A 16,224-nucleotide genomic window follows, 5' to 3' on the forward strand; every position below is an offset into this window, starting at 1 on the left:
AATTGAAGATTTTTATTATATATTTTTACAAAACCTGACTCTTCAATTTAAACTACAGTTGACTTTTTGCATATTTCTGTCTTCTGTAATGAAGGAAATATGCAAAATTGTCAACTGTAGTCTAAATTGAAAAGTCAAATTTTGTAAATAGAATTATCATAAAAAATCGTCAATTTTGTTAATAATTTGTCCACGTCTGTAGCAGTGATAGTATTAGTATGGTAATAGTAATAGCAGCAGTAGTAGTTTTAGCAGTAATATACTCTATTTTTTTTTCATGGAGTGCAGTTTCATAGAAAGGACTTTGCCGACAGACCTTATACTGCCCCCTACTAATTGGCTGTCATAAATAAATGTCTTTCTTACTGTGACGGAAATCTTGTCTTCTTCTGTCAGTAACCAATCACAACCCTCGTTCAGAAGAATTGACAGGCTCCCGTCAAATCCACGTAGAGGCAGAGTTGCTGCATCTTTTCCGAATTCCAAGAATCCCGTCAGTCTCATTTCGAGGGTCACCAGGATTGTGGCAACTGTGCAATGTTGGGACGAGGGGACAGGATGGAATTGTCAGAGGTGTTTGTGCAGGAAGTCATAAATCTGTAAGTGGGTGTTCAAAGGAGCCACCGAACTGCACTCCTTGAAATAAAATAGAGTATAATAGCAGTCGTGATGGCAGTAGTAGTAATTCATTCAATAATGCCTTCAACTGCAGGATATACAGAAACTCAACGTGGGGAGAATAGCCAGCAAATCATTTCCGGAGCCCTCTATCAGAGACAGGATTCTTCTACGTGCCGCAAATCTACGACACGGAACCCACAGCTTTACTTTCCTCCTCCCGGAGGAAGCTACGCTAAGAACCTTATCTCCCTGATAATCGCCTTCGGCAAGGTTTGAACCCACGAACCTTGGGCTCCTTCGGTCTTTTCCACCACAAGTATCAGCACGGTCATGGAATATAACTGGAGTACTCACGGGCGCTGGAGTCGAGGTGGCACTCCTGTTCTTCCTGGGCAGCGTGGGGGACTCGAAGTTGACGGGGCGGAACTCTTTTCGCTCAGAGGTGGGGCTGGCGCCGGCACTCTTTGGTGTCCACACCACAGGGGGCGCATCCTCCCCCTCTTTTGTCTTATTTTCTTGTTGGTTCTTATTACTGTTTGAATCTTCTGTTAGGCCAGTTGACGGCTTCTGGGAAGGTGACCAAACTCCTGCCAAAGACAAAACACAACATACAAAATTCCTGTTCTGTTGCAAAAACACATATTAATAAGTTATATTATCGTTGAACAACGAACCTTCAAAGTTAGTAGGTCAATTAATTTTAAAGCGTTGCTTAAGCAATTTTCGACATAGCCAGTTAGCGCCCCATTAGCCACTTTACCTTGTATTCTGAGCCATATAATGTAATGGCTGTTGTTGAATACAGACGACATTTTTCCAATCGAAGGGTTCCATCAAACTGTAAGTTTTCCCGTGTTTACCGGATGTAATCTGAAACTGGCAAGCTAACAAACGTTTCATTGAGGTCGGAAAGAGAAGCGGTACCGATAGTTGATATGAATTTACAATTCGTGGAATTCATAAGAAGGGTAACCTTAGTAATGTGTTTTGTATAATTATTTTATTTTCTTACTGAGTTTGTACTTTATTACGAAAAGAACTTATTGGAGCAGCACAAGATGCAGCATTTTCAATAATGTATCGTATCACAATGTTCTGAAACGTAGAAATATGTTTACAATGCCTCTTTCCATTTAAAAGTTCGCCCATCAATAACTTCCCAACTGTAACATTTCGGACATAAATATATGAGATTAAATCGATATAAGTTAAACCAAACTACATTATCCTCAAGTATTTTACATCACTGGCGACTCGTGATATTTTTTGTATGTAGGATATGAGATTGAGGACTGATGACCAAGACAGAAACTCTCTCTCTCTCTCTCTCTCTCTCTCTCTGTACCTTAGTTTAACCTCTCCCTTTTAGGTTCATTTACACGACCCACGCCACCCGGGCCTTACAGGGCCGCGACTTGTCGGGAGAGGAATTAATCTATGGATCACATACATACTTTTTTGACCACACAAGGACATGGAGGGCCTCCCCGGATGAGGGATCAGCTCAATGCCAGGGCCACCTCCGATACAACACAAACATTTAAGACATTACACAGCATTCACTCACACATACGAAAGGATTAAGGGAAGGATCGCCGGACTTTTAAGAGGTACAATCCCGGCATTAGCCTGGAAATAACTGAGGAAACCATGAAAAACCTCAGTAAGGATTGCCGGCCCCTGAGATCGAACCCCGGACCTCCCGAATGCAAGACCAGCCCTTTACCTCGCCGCTAGCCCGCTCGGTAAGACAGAAACTAATAATAATAATAATAATAATAATAATAATAATAATAATAATAATAATAATAATAATAGTGCATGTGGGCGGCCGGGTAGCTCAGTTGGTAGAGCAGCTGGCTACGGACTGAAAGGTCCGGGGTTCGATCCCAGGTGGTGACAGGATTTTTTCTCGTTGCCAAACTTTCAGAACGGCCCCGAGGTTCACTCAGCCTTCTATAAAATTGAGTACCGGGTCTTTCCCGGGGGTAAAAGGCGGTCAGAGCGTGGTGCCGACCACACCACCTCATTCTAGTGCCGAGGTCATGGAAAGCATGGGGCTCTACCTCCATGCCCCCCAAGTGCCTTCATGGCATGTTACGGGGATACCTTTACCTTTAATAATAGTGCATGTACAATCAATACAAGTAGGTCTATGTTAGTCTTTGACTAACAATTCTGGAACTAGCAATTTATTAGTAGTGAAGTTCGATTCTCCTCCCCTTTTTAGTTCCGAAGATGGCTCCTAAGCCTTTGTACTGCCCGATATTTACCGATGCTCCGTCGTACGTTTGCGCAATTAATTTCTTGCTACAGTTAAATTCTTCTAAATGATCAAATATAACTTCAGATATTCTTTCGGCTGTCCTGTCATCTGAAAGTCCTGTTAATTCTTGTATTTATTATAGCTTATTTTATTTATTTTTACGTAATTTTATTTTTTATTCATTTTATTTTTTTATATTATACCATTTTAAATTATTTATTTCGTTTATTCTATTCTTTATAATGACCAATGAACTGCATTTAAGGAGGCTATAAGGGTACTTGAAAATTCTTATTGTAATCTCCGACAGGGTTTTCACAACCCAGAAAGAAGGGTCGTAGTATTAGGATACGCGGTCATATCCACAAACGCGGTTAAACTCAAGCCATACCCCGCCCTCCGCACCCTCCCATGTCCGCTAACTTCACTGCTAGAAAATATCGTTTGCTGTAAGATATTTGATATTTCTGAGCTGTGCAGTGGCGACAACTCACGACAGAAAGTGGAAACTTAAAGGAAATTATTACGTAAGGACGCATTGAAAATCAGAATCTGTAATTAAAATGTTCTCTATCCTCAGAGGAACGAAATTAAACTGTAGGATCATCCTCATATCCTTCATGGAGGAATCGCCACTGTTTTACATTCTTCCTGAGACACTCTATATTAGCATCGGAAAGACAAGCTAGCATAGCCTATTAATAATTATTACAGGTAACAGATTAAATGAGGAGATGAAGGATAATGTTGGAATGAAACGTGGAAACGGGAGTGTCCCAAGAAAAAGCCCTCTGGAACGTCTTTGTCTACCGAAAATTCCATTTCGACTTGGCCGGGAATCGAACACGGGTCGCCTGATTGAAAGGTCACCGCACTAGCGCTGAGCCACAAACACAGTAATTTGTCAGTTTATTTTAAAATCATATATGTAGAAACTGTTTTCCGGATATTAAAGAAGAAATTGAATATTGCAAAGTCCATTCTGACCCATGGCGAAACTCTGACCAGCACGTTCATTACCTTGAGTGCTGGTGCAGCCACTGAAGCGTGGATACATCCCAAAATGCGTATCAAACTGCGCCATAAATTCTGAGTTTAATTTATACAGCTCACGTCAATCATACTCAAGTTCCATATCCTGGCAGCATGCACGATTTCAGTTTCGCTTCTGCAGAATCAATATATTTAAGTGTAACAACGACCTACGTCATTGAAGAAAATTTCTACGTGAGCAATGCAAAAGAAAGGACTTCAAGGTAAGACCAAGTAACCGTAATATTTTAGAATTAGTCTCTAGAAGATTTTTTTTATAAAAAAGTGAGAACAATAGTTTCTTAAACATGGAGGGGGGGGGATATCCAGTTTTTTATTTTTTTATTTTGTCCGAAAACTGGAGCATAGAATTTCCCATTTTTTCTGTGAAAGAATGTTCCAAATATCTGGATTAGTTTCTGACTTATGGCCAAAAATATGCACCAGGAGAGTTCTATAGTCAGGGTCAGCTTACTTCATACCCTAAGAGTGAAACCCAAGAGGCCTTCATCAAGTCCTCGAGTGAAACCTAACCATTTTTACCCCATTAGTACATATTATGCTAGTGGATTGCGGTGATTTTCTAGTTTGCAGGTTGAATTTTCTTTTGCCAACTTCGTTTCGAATTTCGATACTCACAAATACTACAAATGGTAGTGATTTTGTAACTAGTATGTTGATAGCTGAGACAAATATCGACAATATTTGTCGGTACTGGAGTTCCATGAAATTAAAATTGTACTAGATTTCTGAGCCTGTTACTGGAAGCTAGTGAAATCTGAACATTATAATAATTAATACCAGTATTAATATTAATACATAATAGTTATTTTATGCGTTGCGTTGTGGTTATAATTCAAGACTATAGTCAGGTAAGTTTTCGGAGTTTGTAGTAATAATTTCATATGGTCAAACAAAATACATTTTTAGGTTAGGTTTCGTGAGTCAATTATTTAGTAAAACCAATGAATTTCGTAATGCCAGACAAAATAGCCTACTTGACATTTTGATCCCTTTCTCGTATAGTTTGCCTACGAAAACATGTTACAAATTATTGCATTATTTAGAATAACCTTCCAACATAAAGCACGGTAAGTAAATAAGTCATTTAGTACGAAGGATCTTGTGATATCTAGTAACAGTTGGCAACACTGACAAGACATCAATATTTGCTGTTTGGGAACTGTTCTCATGTGACCCTCACTATAGACAGCGCCGTCTGTTGGAAGTTTGTGGCTCGTTGTCCGAAACTTAAATTTTCAAAACCATTTTCCTCATAACTCAAAAACTATTTTAAATATATAATTGCAAGTAATTTTGCATGGGTCTTTTTTTCCATAAACAAACGACAACAATTATTGTTTCTTAGACTTAACTTGATGACGGTCAAATATCTATTTTCCATTAAATGTCCTCTATCTCTTCTCAAATTCTGAATTCTTATATTAATACCAGCCTTCTGCACCACACTGGACAGCTTAATGGGCACGGCATAGTTGTGCCCCACGGTCAGATAAAATGCAGCAGATAAAAAAGGGTCCCTGTTTTGTGAGCATAGTTGCGCCCCGTTCCCATCAGGTAGAGAAAGGAGCATGGCATAGTTGCGCCCGATGAAATAGGCAGAGAAAAAGACATTACGGAAACTTGAGTCTCATAATCAACCAACCTTATTGATTTCTTATTCGATTTAATATTTATTAAAATGAACACAATGAAGTTGGCAGTACTTTACTAACTGTTTTTCTACTGTTTATGCAGTGATTATCAATAGCCTACTGTTAAAATGAACACCATTAAGTTGGCAGTACTTTATTAACTGTTTTTCTACTGTTTATGCAGTGATTATCAATAGCCTACTGTTAAAATGAACACCATGAAGTTGGCGGTACTTTATTAACTGTTTTTCTACTGTTTATGCAGTGATTATCAATAGCCTACTGTTAAAATGAACACCATGAAGTTGGCAGTACTTTATTAACTGTTTTTCTACTGTTTATGCATTATCAATAGCCTACTGTTAAAATGAACACCATTAAGTTGGCAGTACTTTATTAACTGACATAATTATTCAAATAAGTGAGCCGTTGGAATATGGGACCTTAGCAGTCTTGACATTTTATTAGTGATTTTTACACCGTCTGTGGCGTATAGTGAGGTTAATTTAAAATGAATGTTAAGTTTAGTGAAAAGGGTAAAGAGTTAATAATTCACAATGGTTCTAAGTTTCAATTTTCGAAACCCTGTACCGTAAGGTTAAGATATCGATGTAGAAACAAAAATGCAGTTCATTTATTGTGTGTGATCGATAAAAAAGTGTTATTTTAAATAGCAAAATTGATCATATGCTAGGCCTACGTGATTTTAATGCAGCTATCACTGTAATATTTATTTTTAAGTAATTTATTTATTTTATGACAATCACTTTCGTGTGTACTATGCCCATCGGGGCGCAACTATGCCATATCCATTCTTCTACCTGATTTCTTCGGGGCGCAACTATGCCATGTCCATCCTGCTACCTGATTTCTTCGGGGCGCAACTATGCCATGTCCCTTCTGCTACCTGATTTCTTCGGGGCGCAACTATGCCATGTCCATCCTGCTACCTGATTTCTTCGGGGCGCAACTATGCCATGTCCCTTCTGCTACCTGATTTCTTCGGGGCGCAATTATGCCATGCCTAGGTCTCCCAATTGACCGCGGGGCGCAACTATGCCATACCGAGCTTAATGGGTTATTTTATTCCAGTTCTTCCGTCCCAGACACGTTGCTTTCACCATAGCTAAAGATCCTTATTAATCTGCCTCGTAATCCTGGGTACAGCCCTGAAGATCAGGGGGCCCTACTCCCTAAAATGAGGTTATCCCAATGGAGTTCTTCTTACCCAGTGCCAAGTCAATTACTTCAATGAGTAGAAGTATAAACGTTGAAAATGTTATGTAAAGTAACTAGAATTTTACATATCTGTCCATTACTAATAATATATTCTGTGTGGGATTTTATGCAATTTGCAAAATTTTGAACGCAGTATTTCCAACTCCTTGGCTATCGTAACGAATTCACAAATGTAAATATTTAATAACAGGCAAAGGGAGATTCATGTTGGCTGCAGTCGCCCACTTCTATCCCTGGGAATAGTAAATAGAGCGATGGTCTCTCGTAGGGGACGTGTTCGAATGTGCGAGCTTTCTGTACCGGGATAACTACGTTAGCCACAAAGATGTTTGATACCTTCAGTACCTTTTTATTTAAATTAATTAACGATTAACAACCGTCGCGGAAGTGGAGTAATGGTTATTTCCTGCTCCTATTCGGGAGGTCCGGGTTCGATCTCAGGGGTTGAGTATCCTAACTTTGGCTTTAAGTGGTTTTCCGAGCCCTCCAAGCAATGCTGGGAATATACCAATTCAAAATAGCCACGATCCGACTAATTAACCCTTCACCATAACTTCTCATTTATCATCACATCATTTTCGATGACAGTCCTGCCACCTATCCGTGTGAGTATTGCCCAGGCAAATTTGTTATCTAGCGGGTATGACGAAGGACAAAGTCACTGTAGAGAAATCCGGGAAAAATAATTATATATACGGAGCGTTCAGCTCGGCTCCCGGCCGGAAACACGCGCATCAGACATGCTTGCATGGCTGGTGTAGATTGCATAATTAGCAATCCGTATTCTCCCGTGAATTTTCATTCATATGACTTTTATTCATAACATGCAAACAATAACACTTTTATTTCATAATTAATACCAACTTGTGTTACTGGAGTAGTTCAAAGCAGTGTCACACATTCCCTACATTTTATGAAATTGTAATTCACACTCTAAAAACCGTAACAATTAGAGTAAAGGTGACTAACCTCCACACGATCTTAGAGATAATATCAGAAGAAAAACTGCAAGCATTACAGAAATAGAACTCTTGAGCATGAATAACAATTCAATAAAATATATCGGAATACCATTTTGAGTAACTCTTATAACACGGAATAGCATTTATTATGAAATGAAAATATAATTAATTTTGTGCATGATAATAATATTCAAAGTTATGAGTAAATATACGCGGGAGGTTACAGATCAACAATGACGTAGTCTAATGCGTGTGTTCCTGGACGGGAGCCGAGCTTGAACGCTATGTACAGTTGTTTCTTTTGTTTCTGGCTATGTGGAAGAAAAGGTCTGATGGCCTTAACTTCGCTAGAATGACTAAATAATTAAATAAATAAATAAATAAACAATAAATTAAATAAATAAATAAACAATAAATTAAATAAATAAATAAATTAATGAATAAATTAATAAATGAATGAATGAATAAATAAATGTATGAATGAACGAATAAATGTATGAATGAATGAATGAATAAATGAATGAACGAATAAATTAATGAAAAAATTAATGAATAAATAAATGAATAAATAAATGAATAAATAAATAAATGAATAAATACATGAATGAATAAATAAATTAATGAATAAATAAATTAATGAATAAATAAATAAATAAATAAATGTATAAATAAATAAATCAATAAATAAATGAATAAAAATAAATAAATAAATGAATAAATAAATGAATGAATAAATAAACGAATGAATAAATAAATGAATAAATGAATGAATTAATTAATTAATCAATGAATGAATGAATAAATAAATGATTTAATAAACGAATGAATAAATAAATGAATTAATAAATGAATGAATAAATAAATGAATGAATAGATAAATGAATGAATAAATGAATAAATAAATGTATAAATAAATAAATAAATAAATAAATAAATAGTATTGTTAGCTGAAGCACATGCAAAGCCAACTTTCGAAAAGTTGCGAATTTTTATATTCATCATTAATACCAGACTGATCTTTGCGGGAATTGCGGCCTACCCATCCGACTAACATTACTATGTTTTAAAACGTGTCTGTCCTTCAATCTCGCTTAATATAAACTCATATCTGTTCTGAGATAACATTTCATAATGCAGGAATACACGCGCCATGAAATTATGCATCCCGCTTCGCACAATAGAATTGAAGTGGTGCTGCTCTTTGCACATGAAGCTGCAAAATTCAGGCGGTTTGGAATGTAATTTCTTAGGTTGCGCTGAATATTCCATGCCGCCCTACAGCTCCGTTCATACCATACAACATTCAGAACAGGTCAGGTGGAAAGAAAAACTTTTTTCAAATCAACAAACTTTAAAAAGACAATCCAAAGCATGGTATTCGACAGGCAGACACGTTCCTACTTCCTCCAGTAGTAGAAAGTAGTAATCATCATCAACGACTGGTCACCAATAACAGGTTAGCACAAGGGTGAAGGTAATAAGTTAATAGTACATTATGCAACGAGCCTATAATGGTAGTAATTAAGACGCGAGTATGTTTGTTTATGAAACGAGCGCAAGCGAGTTTCATAATTTTCATACGAGCGTCTTAATTACCATTATAGGCAAGTTTCATACGACTTTTTATGCTCGACCATATTTCTAACTTGAAATTATTCATAAGTATTCATGTTATGGTTATGTAAGTGAAGAGCGGAACTGACCTGAATTGTGAGATGTGCGCAGACGCGAAAGTATTGATTTTTTCCGAGGCACTAATGTCATTGACCTTGATATAATCTAGAGAACAACATGAACATTAGGCTTGATATAACCTGGAAATTGATTTAGAATTTAAAAACGAGATGACAAATTGAATTTATTTGAATATTATTTACAATTAACGCTCATTATTATAGTAACAGAACATAACCTTCTGCGACAGTATTGGATTTCCAGCCTCCGTGACTTTTCGCTAGTTGTCTTTCGATTGCATATCCGGGAATAATCGATACTTGCGGTTTTATAATGGTACAATGGTGATTTCTGATTGGCTGAACAACTGAATTATAATGAATAGGTGTACTTTAATGAGGTGCATTAAAGGGCTGCTACCAGGTGTATAATTACTACATTTCGGCATGGTCGAGCATAAAGTTACTAATAACACATCAAAAAAGAAGAACATTAAAAATCATTAAATCCGTGGTGAGATAGCCCAAGGAGGACCAAGGTCGACCAGTTTACTGATGGCCTTAAAATACACATCTCAGCAGAGGTGAACGATCATCCAATCAGTACGAGGATAAAATGACCATCCGTGAAAGTTAAAGCAACATGAATATAAATCAAAAGTACATAAAGGGCTTTAATTATATGTAATTTGCTTTATTTTAAATCAAATAGCTTATATTATAACGTGACCCGCTTAAAACACCACTAAAATAACCGAGCGAGTTGGTTCAGACGGCTGACCAATCTGATTGGGTTTTTTCATGTTTTTTTATTTAGTAGGTTATTTTACGACGCTTTATCAACATCTTATGTTATTTAGAGTCTGAATGAGATGAACGTGATAATGCCGGTGAAATGAGTCCGGGGTCCAGCACCGAAAGTTACCCAGCATTTGCGCATATTGGGTTGAGGGAAAACCCCGGAAAAAACCTCAACCAGGTAACTTGCCCCTACCGGGAATCGAACCCGGGCCACCTGATTTCGCGGCCAGACGCGCTAACCGTTACTCCATAGATGTGGACTTTTTCATGGTTTTCAGTCACAAAGACAGATTGTAAATTTACATGCATGATTCATCATCGCTTCAATCACCAATATCATAAACATTAATCAAAATCTATAATCAGTTACATTAACACAAGCCATCTACGACGCATAAAATAAACAAGAACTCAAAATAGGGAAAACGGCCTACTGGTATACCCATAGATCCTAAACCTAAACACGCGATACAATAATAATAATAATAATAATAATAATAATAATAATAATAATAATAATAATAATTTCGAGGGAAAAATTCTTCCGGGGCCGGGTATCGAACCCGGGACCTTTGGTTAAACGTACCAACGCTCTCCCACTGAGCTACCCGGGAACTCTACCCGACACCGATCCAATTTTTCCCTCTATATCCACAGACCTCAAAGTGGGTTGACAACAGTCAAGCAACCAACATTTGAGTGCACACAACTCTGTGTGACTTTAAATTGTGGTTTTCTGTTACGTACGTGTATTATGCAAATTAACCTTTCAGGAATAACTCCCTGTAAAGTTAATTTGAATAATTTCGAGGGAAAAATTGTTCCGGGGCCGGGTATCGAACCCGGGACCTTTGGTTAAACGTACCAACGCTCTCCCACTGAGCTTCATTTCTAGTAGCTATAAAGGTAGACATTGTTGTTAAATAAATCATTCTAGTATCCCCAGAAAGAGTACATACTCGTGCTCAGGGGGCATTCCACAAGATTTTAAAACAAGTATTTAATTAACAAAAAATAAAAAGTAAAGAAGAAAAAGAAAAACAGATATTACAGTAATTGAAACTTTATATTACCTTCCTAAACAATAATTTTTAATTGATTTTTTTTAAATAAGGAGCATTAACAAATTGAATTTCTGGCAATTTAGCTGTTATCTTGTTATAAAGCCTTGGACCGAAGTTGCTACTGTGATTATAAGCTATAGTTGTGGCACATTTAGGTTCTGTCAAGCATATGTTGTCTGATCTTTTGGGTTTATGTTTATGTGAATACAAATTAAATATATTTCGGTTTTTATGTATAAAATTTAATACATTGTTATAAATTGATAGATATTAAATACTTTAAATTCAGAATACAACAGTTCTGAGAGATAATCAAGATGCTTATTAAGACATATTTTTATTATATTTTTCTGTAGCAGAGTATTGGCATGAAGGAGGTACTAAAAGCAAAACAGCGTCCTATAATACCATACTGTAAAATAGCTTGTACTAATGCAAGGTAAATCATTCGTAAAGTATGGACAGTCAAGTAATTTCTTAGGATAACAAAATATGACCACAGATGTTGAAGTGTGTATAGCCTAAATAAAATTAACAAAAAAAAAATGGGCCTACGTCAAAGAGAAATAAATTCTGGCTACCTAGGTTTGATAGTGCAGATCACAGTCTAGTATATACAGTCACGAAGCTCAATACGTAGTAAATATGCATCCATAGATAGTTGCTAACCACTAGGATCGCTAATATCGCCTTATTACAGACAATGCGAAATAGTACCAGCACAGTCTATTGTTCCTAGCATCCTCACAACTCAAGCTTCGTGACTGTATATACTAGACTGTGGTGCAGATCTTGTAATTTATGTAACAATGGTTGTCATGGAGATTGAGAAATGAATAAAATAGCAAACTTTCTTCCTATAATTAGCAACAAAGTTCATTTCTAAATGTGAACTCAAGTTCTGTTTCATTAACGTCCATCATTTGTAGTCATCGTAAACGGCTTTTTTAAAATTACAGTCTCAATGACAATTCTTCGAACAGAATATATACGTGTAATTTTCTAAACGTGTTGAAATTAAATTCCGTGACAGTCAGCTGTCACAATAGGATGTTCAAGTCACGATGAAATCGGATTTATCGCATGTTTCTTGTTCAGCTCTAGCGCTAACCATAACCCATTCGGAGCAAACAAAAAGAAGTCTTACTTCCTGTGCTGGAGCTACAGGTTGATAATAAAGTAGGCCATGCACGGGTCTTTTTATGGACGCTTTGGTGCACGTGTGACGTCAGCAGACAGCCGTTCTTCTTTTATTGAGACGTTAAAGCAGATCTACACAATGAAATACGCTCAGTCCCGCATGACTTCAGAGATTTTTCCAGAAAATTACGTCTCAACAAAGAGCAGTTAGAAGCTATAAACTTCTAGTAAAACTTCAGTAATTCCAACGCAAAGAAACTATAAAATAATTCTTAAGTCTCAAAAAAAAATTTAAGTTAGACTAGTAGGTCACTTGGAAAAGAACCGGAGTTGTTTTCTTCTAGCCTACATACCCGTAATATGCCACGTAGATGTTATAGCAATAACTTTAAATGCTTAATTGTGTCGTTCATATTATAATAGACTATAGACACTTATTATAATGATTCAAGAGGCAAACATAATATAGATTATTTATAGATAACATAAAGGTTTCCGATCGAGTTCATAGAAGTAAACTTTTAGAAATTCTCGTTGAAAACGGAACCTCATTTCAGGTACCATTTACAATATTGTAATTTATATAAAAACAATTCAGTAACAATACAATTAGAATAAAAAATGTGAGACTGTAAATGTACAGGGTGATTCACGAGGACTTACCATCCCTTTCGGAGCTTATTTTCGAAGACATTCTGAGCAAAAAATGTCATATAAACATTTGTCCTAATCTCAATATTTTCAGAATTATATGCATTTGAAGTTGTTTATAAAATACCATTATTCTTGAGTTTTAAAGGTAAAAGAATATTACAGATAAAGAATTAACTATTCAGGAGCATCATTTCTTTAATTGGCTAGTATTCTGAACTGAATGAAGGGGTGAGAGCAAAGGTGAATAGTTTAATGATTGAGTTGTTTGGACTTTTTCCATTGCTAATTTTCAAAACTTGTAACACAACGTTTCGAAGAGTGGATCTCTCTTCGTCGTCAGGTGAAAACCTATTGTGGGGATCGTTACAAACACCTGACGACGAAAGAGAGATCCACTCTTCGAAAAATTGTGCTACAATTTTTTTTAAATTAGCAATGGAAAAAGTCCAAAAACTCAACCATTATAGTATTATGAAGCTAAAAATGTGCTGTCAATTCCATAGTTGCCTCGTACACATTTTTTTCTATTTTTAACTACAAAATGACATTTCCTTACGCATTTATCACAACAATTGTTACAAATCACGCCACTCTTGTAAATTCTTTAAGAGTGTACATAGGATGCATAATTAAACTGTAAACAATCAAGTTTCTAAAGTCGTATGATTTGTAACAATTTTTGTGAGAAGTGCGTAAGAATGATGTCAGTTTTAGTTAAAAATTGAAAAATAAAATTTGTACAAAACAATTAACAACGCAATTTTATCTTCAGAACACTAGCCAATTAAAGAAATGATACTTCTGAATAGTCCATTCTCTATTTTAAATATTTTTTACCCTTAAAATTAAAGAAAAAAGTAATTTACTAACAACAACAAATGTTTATATTACTTTTTTGCTCAATGTCTTCAGAAATAAGCTCCGTAAGTGACGGTAAATCCTCGTGAATCACCATGTATAAACTATGTTTCCGTCTACTATCCTTAATTTTCAATGAACGCCATACTAAGACACTGTCTCATGTCTTGCGCCTGTCCGTTTAGTGAAGTCCTTGGTAGTGAAGCATGGTTAACTGGGAAACAGGATGCAAAACGACTCACTCCTGTAGAGATGAAATTTGTCAGAAAAACCGGAGGCTAAACATTGCTAGAGCGGAAGAAAAATTGACATTGCAATAGAAATTAAAATTTTACCAATAACAGACTGCATTAAACAGTAATAGGCGAATTGGCTATAGCACAGGTTCCGCCAGGTCGAGTCAAGATCGCGAGAGGGCGTACAGACCTGCTTAGGGCTTCCACTGCGGGCAGTACAGTTGTACACTGCAGCCTATCAGTGGTGGAGCCTATCGAGGTCGCTTGGGGGCACCGGTGCACTGCATTTTTCACCAGGAAAATTGATATACTAAAAACATGAACCTTAGCAATGTAATGGATGTTGTGCGAACAAATAATTTCATAAGGTCTAAAGGACTTCATCACATGAAGTTCAGGGCACTGCTGGATGATATTAACAGCGAGTATGGGGATTTACTCTGCCATACCGAGGTAAGGTGGTTAAGTCGAGGAAAAGTTCTGAAATGTTTTCTTGCACTTAGAAATGAAATTGCTTATTTATGGATGTACATGGGAAACCTGTTAGAAGCCTTGGACGTGAAAGGATATAGGCTAGAAGAATAATGCAACGATTATGCGAAGACTTCGAACGTAGATTTCAGGATATTAGAAAACTTGAACAATTTAAGATATTTGCAACACCTTTTTCAGTGAGTGTCCTGGATATTTCTGCTGAACTACAATTAGAAATACTTGATTTACAAAGCAATATTGAGCTAAAGGATAAGTATCAAAACAGAATATGTATTAATCATTTCTATACTTCTCGCTGCAAGAACGTTGAGCATGTTCGGGACAACCTACGTATGCGAAACACTGTTTTCTTTAACGAAGTTTACAAAGTCACGTCACAGAAGCCAATTAAGTGATGAACACTTGAAAGCATGTTTGCGATTGGGTGGTACTAAAACAATAGCTCTGCGAATTGAAAAACTGCCTACTAACAGAAAACTGCAAAAATCGCCGCGGATCTCTGATGTATAAGAAAAAGTATTGTTATTAGAGAATTGTATTTGAATAATAACGTCTGTACTGTTGTTTTATTTTGTTAATTGAACTGTATAGCAATGAGAAGAAGACAAACAGTGAACAGTTTTATTTCGTATGTTAATCTGTATAAAAGTGTATATTTTGTTTTGTTTCATTATTGTGCAAACATGCAAATATAGTTAACTGTACCAAATTGTGTAGAGTACTGTTTTCAGTACAAAGCAATTAACACTGAAAGTGTACTTCAATTAAAAGTTGAAATTAATGTATATTCTTATCACAAATTCGGTTCACATACAAGTTCTCAGCTCCGCCACTGTGGAAGCAGCTACCCTTGCCCGCAGCCGTACGTCAGGGCTTGAGGGCTTGTACGTATGCACGAGAGTGTAGTCACTTGACGCTCCCTGCTATAGCATATCAACAGACAGGACTAGGATGCCTAAAAAATTCTTAAGTTAGAACCTCAGAGGAATCACGTCACTTGGAAGACTAGCAGAAAGATGGCGGAAGTTGTAATTGGCAACCAGGCCTAAAACTGGAAAGGGAGCTGATGACGATGATGATGATGATCATGATGTTGAAGATGATGAAAATAATATATACATTTTATTTACAGGAACAGTTAAAACTAAATTGACTTCCTTTCCTATTTACACTTTATGATCCCTGTACCCTTTCCAAAATTCTATGTCACTTTAAACAATCGTGTAATATATTTAATTACTTGCACCAGTCATGTTCGGTGAGAAAAGTTTGTTATTACAATATCATCATTAAGTCTGAAAGTTTCTATTACAATATTATCACTAAAACCTTACTTTGTTCCAGGAGGCTACAAGATTAAATATTATTGGAGTTTTCACTGTAGCGGACGACGCGCGTGCATCTAGCAAGCAAAGTACCGGTACTTCTATCTGCTCACGCGACTCTTGGTAAAATTACGAGGAACAAAACAATTACACTAATATTTACAATTTATATTATTTACATTATGTTTACTATAACACGCTAC

The 16,224-nt window shown here is 36.4% G+C and overlaps 1 protein-coding gene across 15 annotated transcripts in view; it reads right to left on the reverse strand.

The window, feature by feature from the left end:
* The window catches only part of LOC138701955 (uncharacterized), a 920,371-nt gene that overhangs the window by 193,654 nt on the left and 710,493 nt on the right, over positions 1-16,224 (reverse strand). For all 15 annotated transcript variants that reach the window (XM_069829333.1, XM_069829340.1, XM_069829339.1 and 12 more), the window contains one exon: positions 976-1,208. In XM_069829333.1, coding sequence (XP_069685434.1) covers positions 976-1,208 — 233 coding nt within the window. The remainder of the gene's footprint in view (positions 1-975; positions 1,209-16,224) is intronic.

This window comes from Periplaneta americana, chromosome 6 (genome assembly GCF_040183065.1).
Source record: "Periplaneta americana isolate PAMFEO1 chromosome 6, P.americana_PAMFEO1_priV1, whole genome shotgun sequence".
In the NCBI taxonomy this organism is placed as follows: domain Eukaryota; kingdom Metazoa; phylum Arthropoda; class Insecta; order Blattodea; family Blattidae; genus Periplaneta; species Periplaneta americana.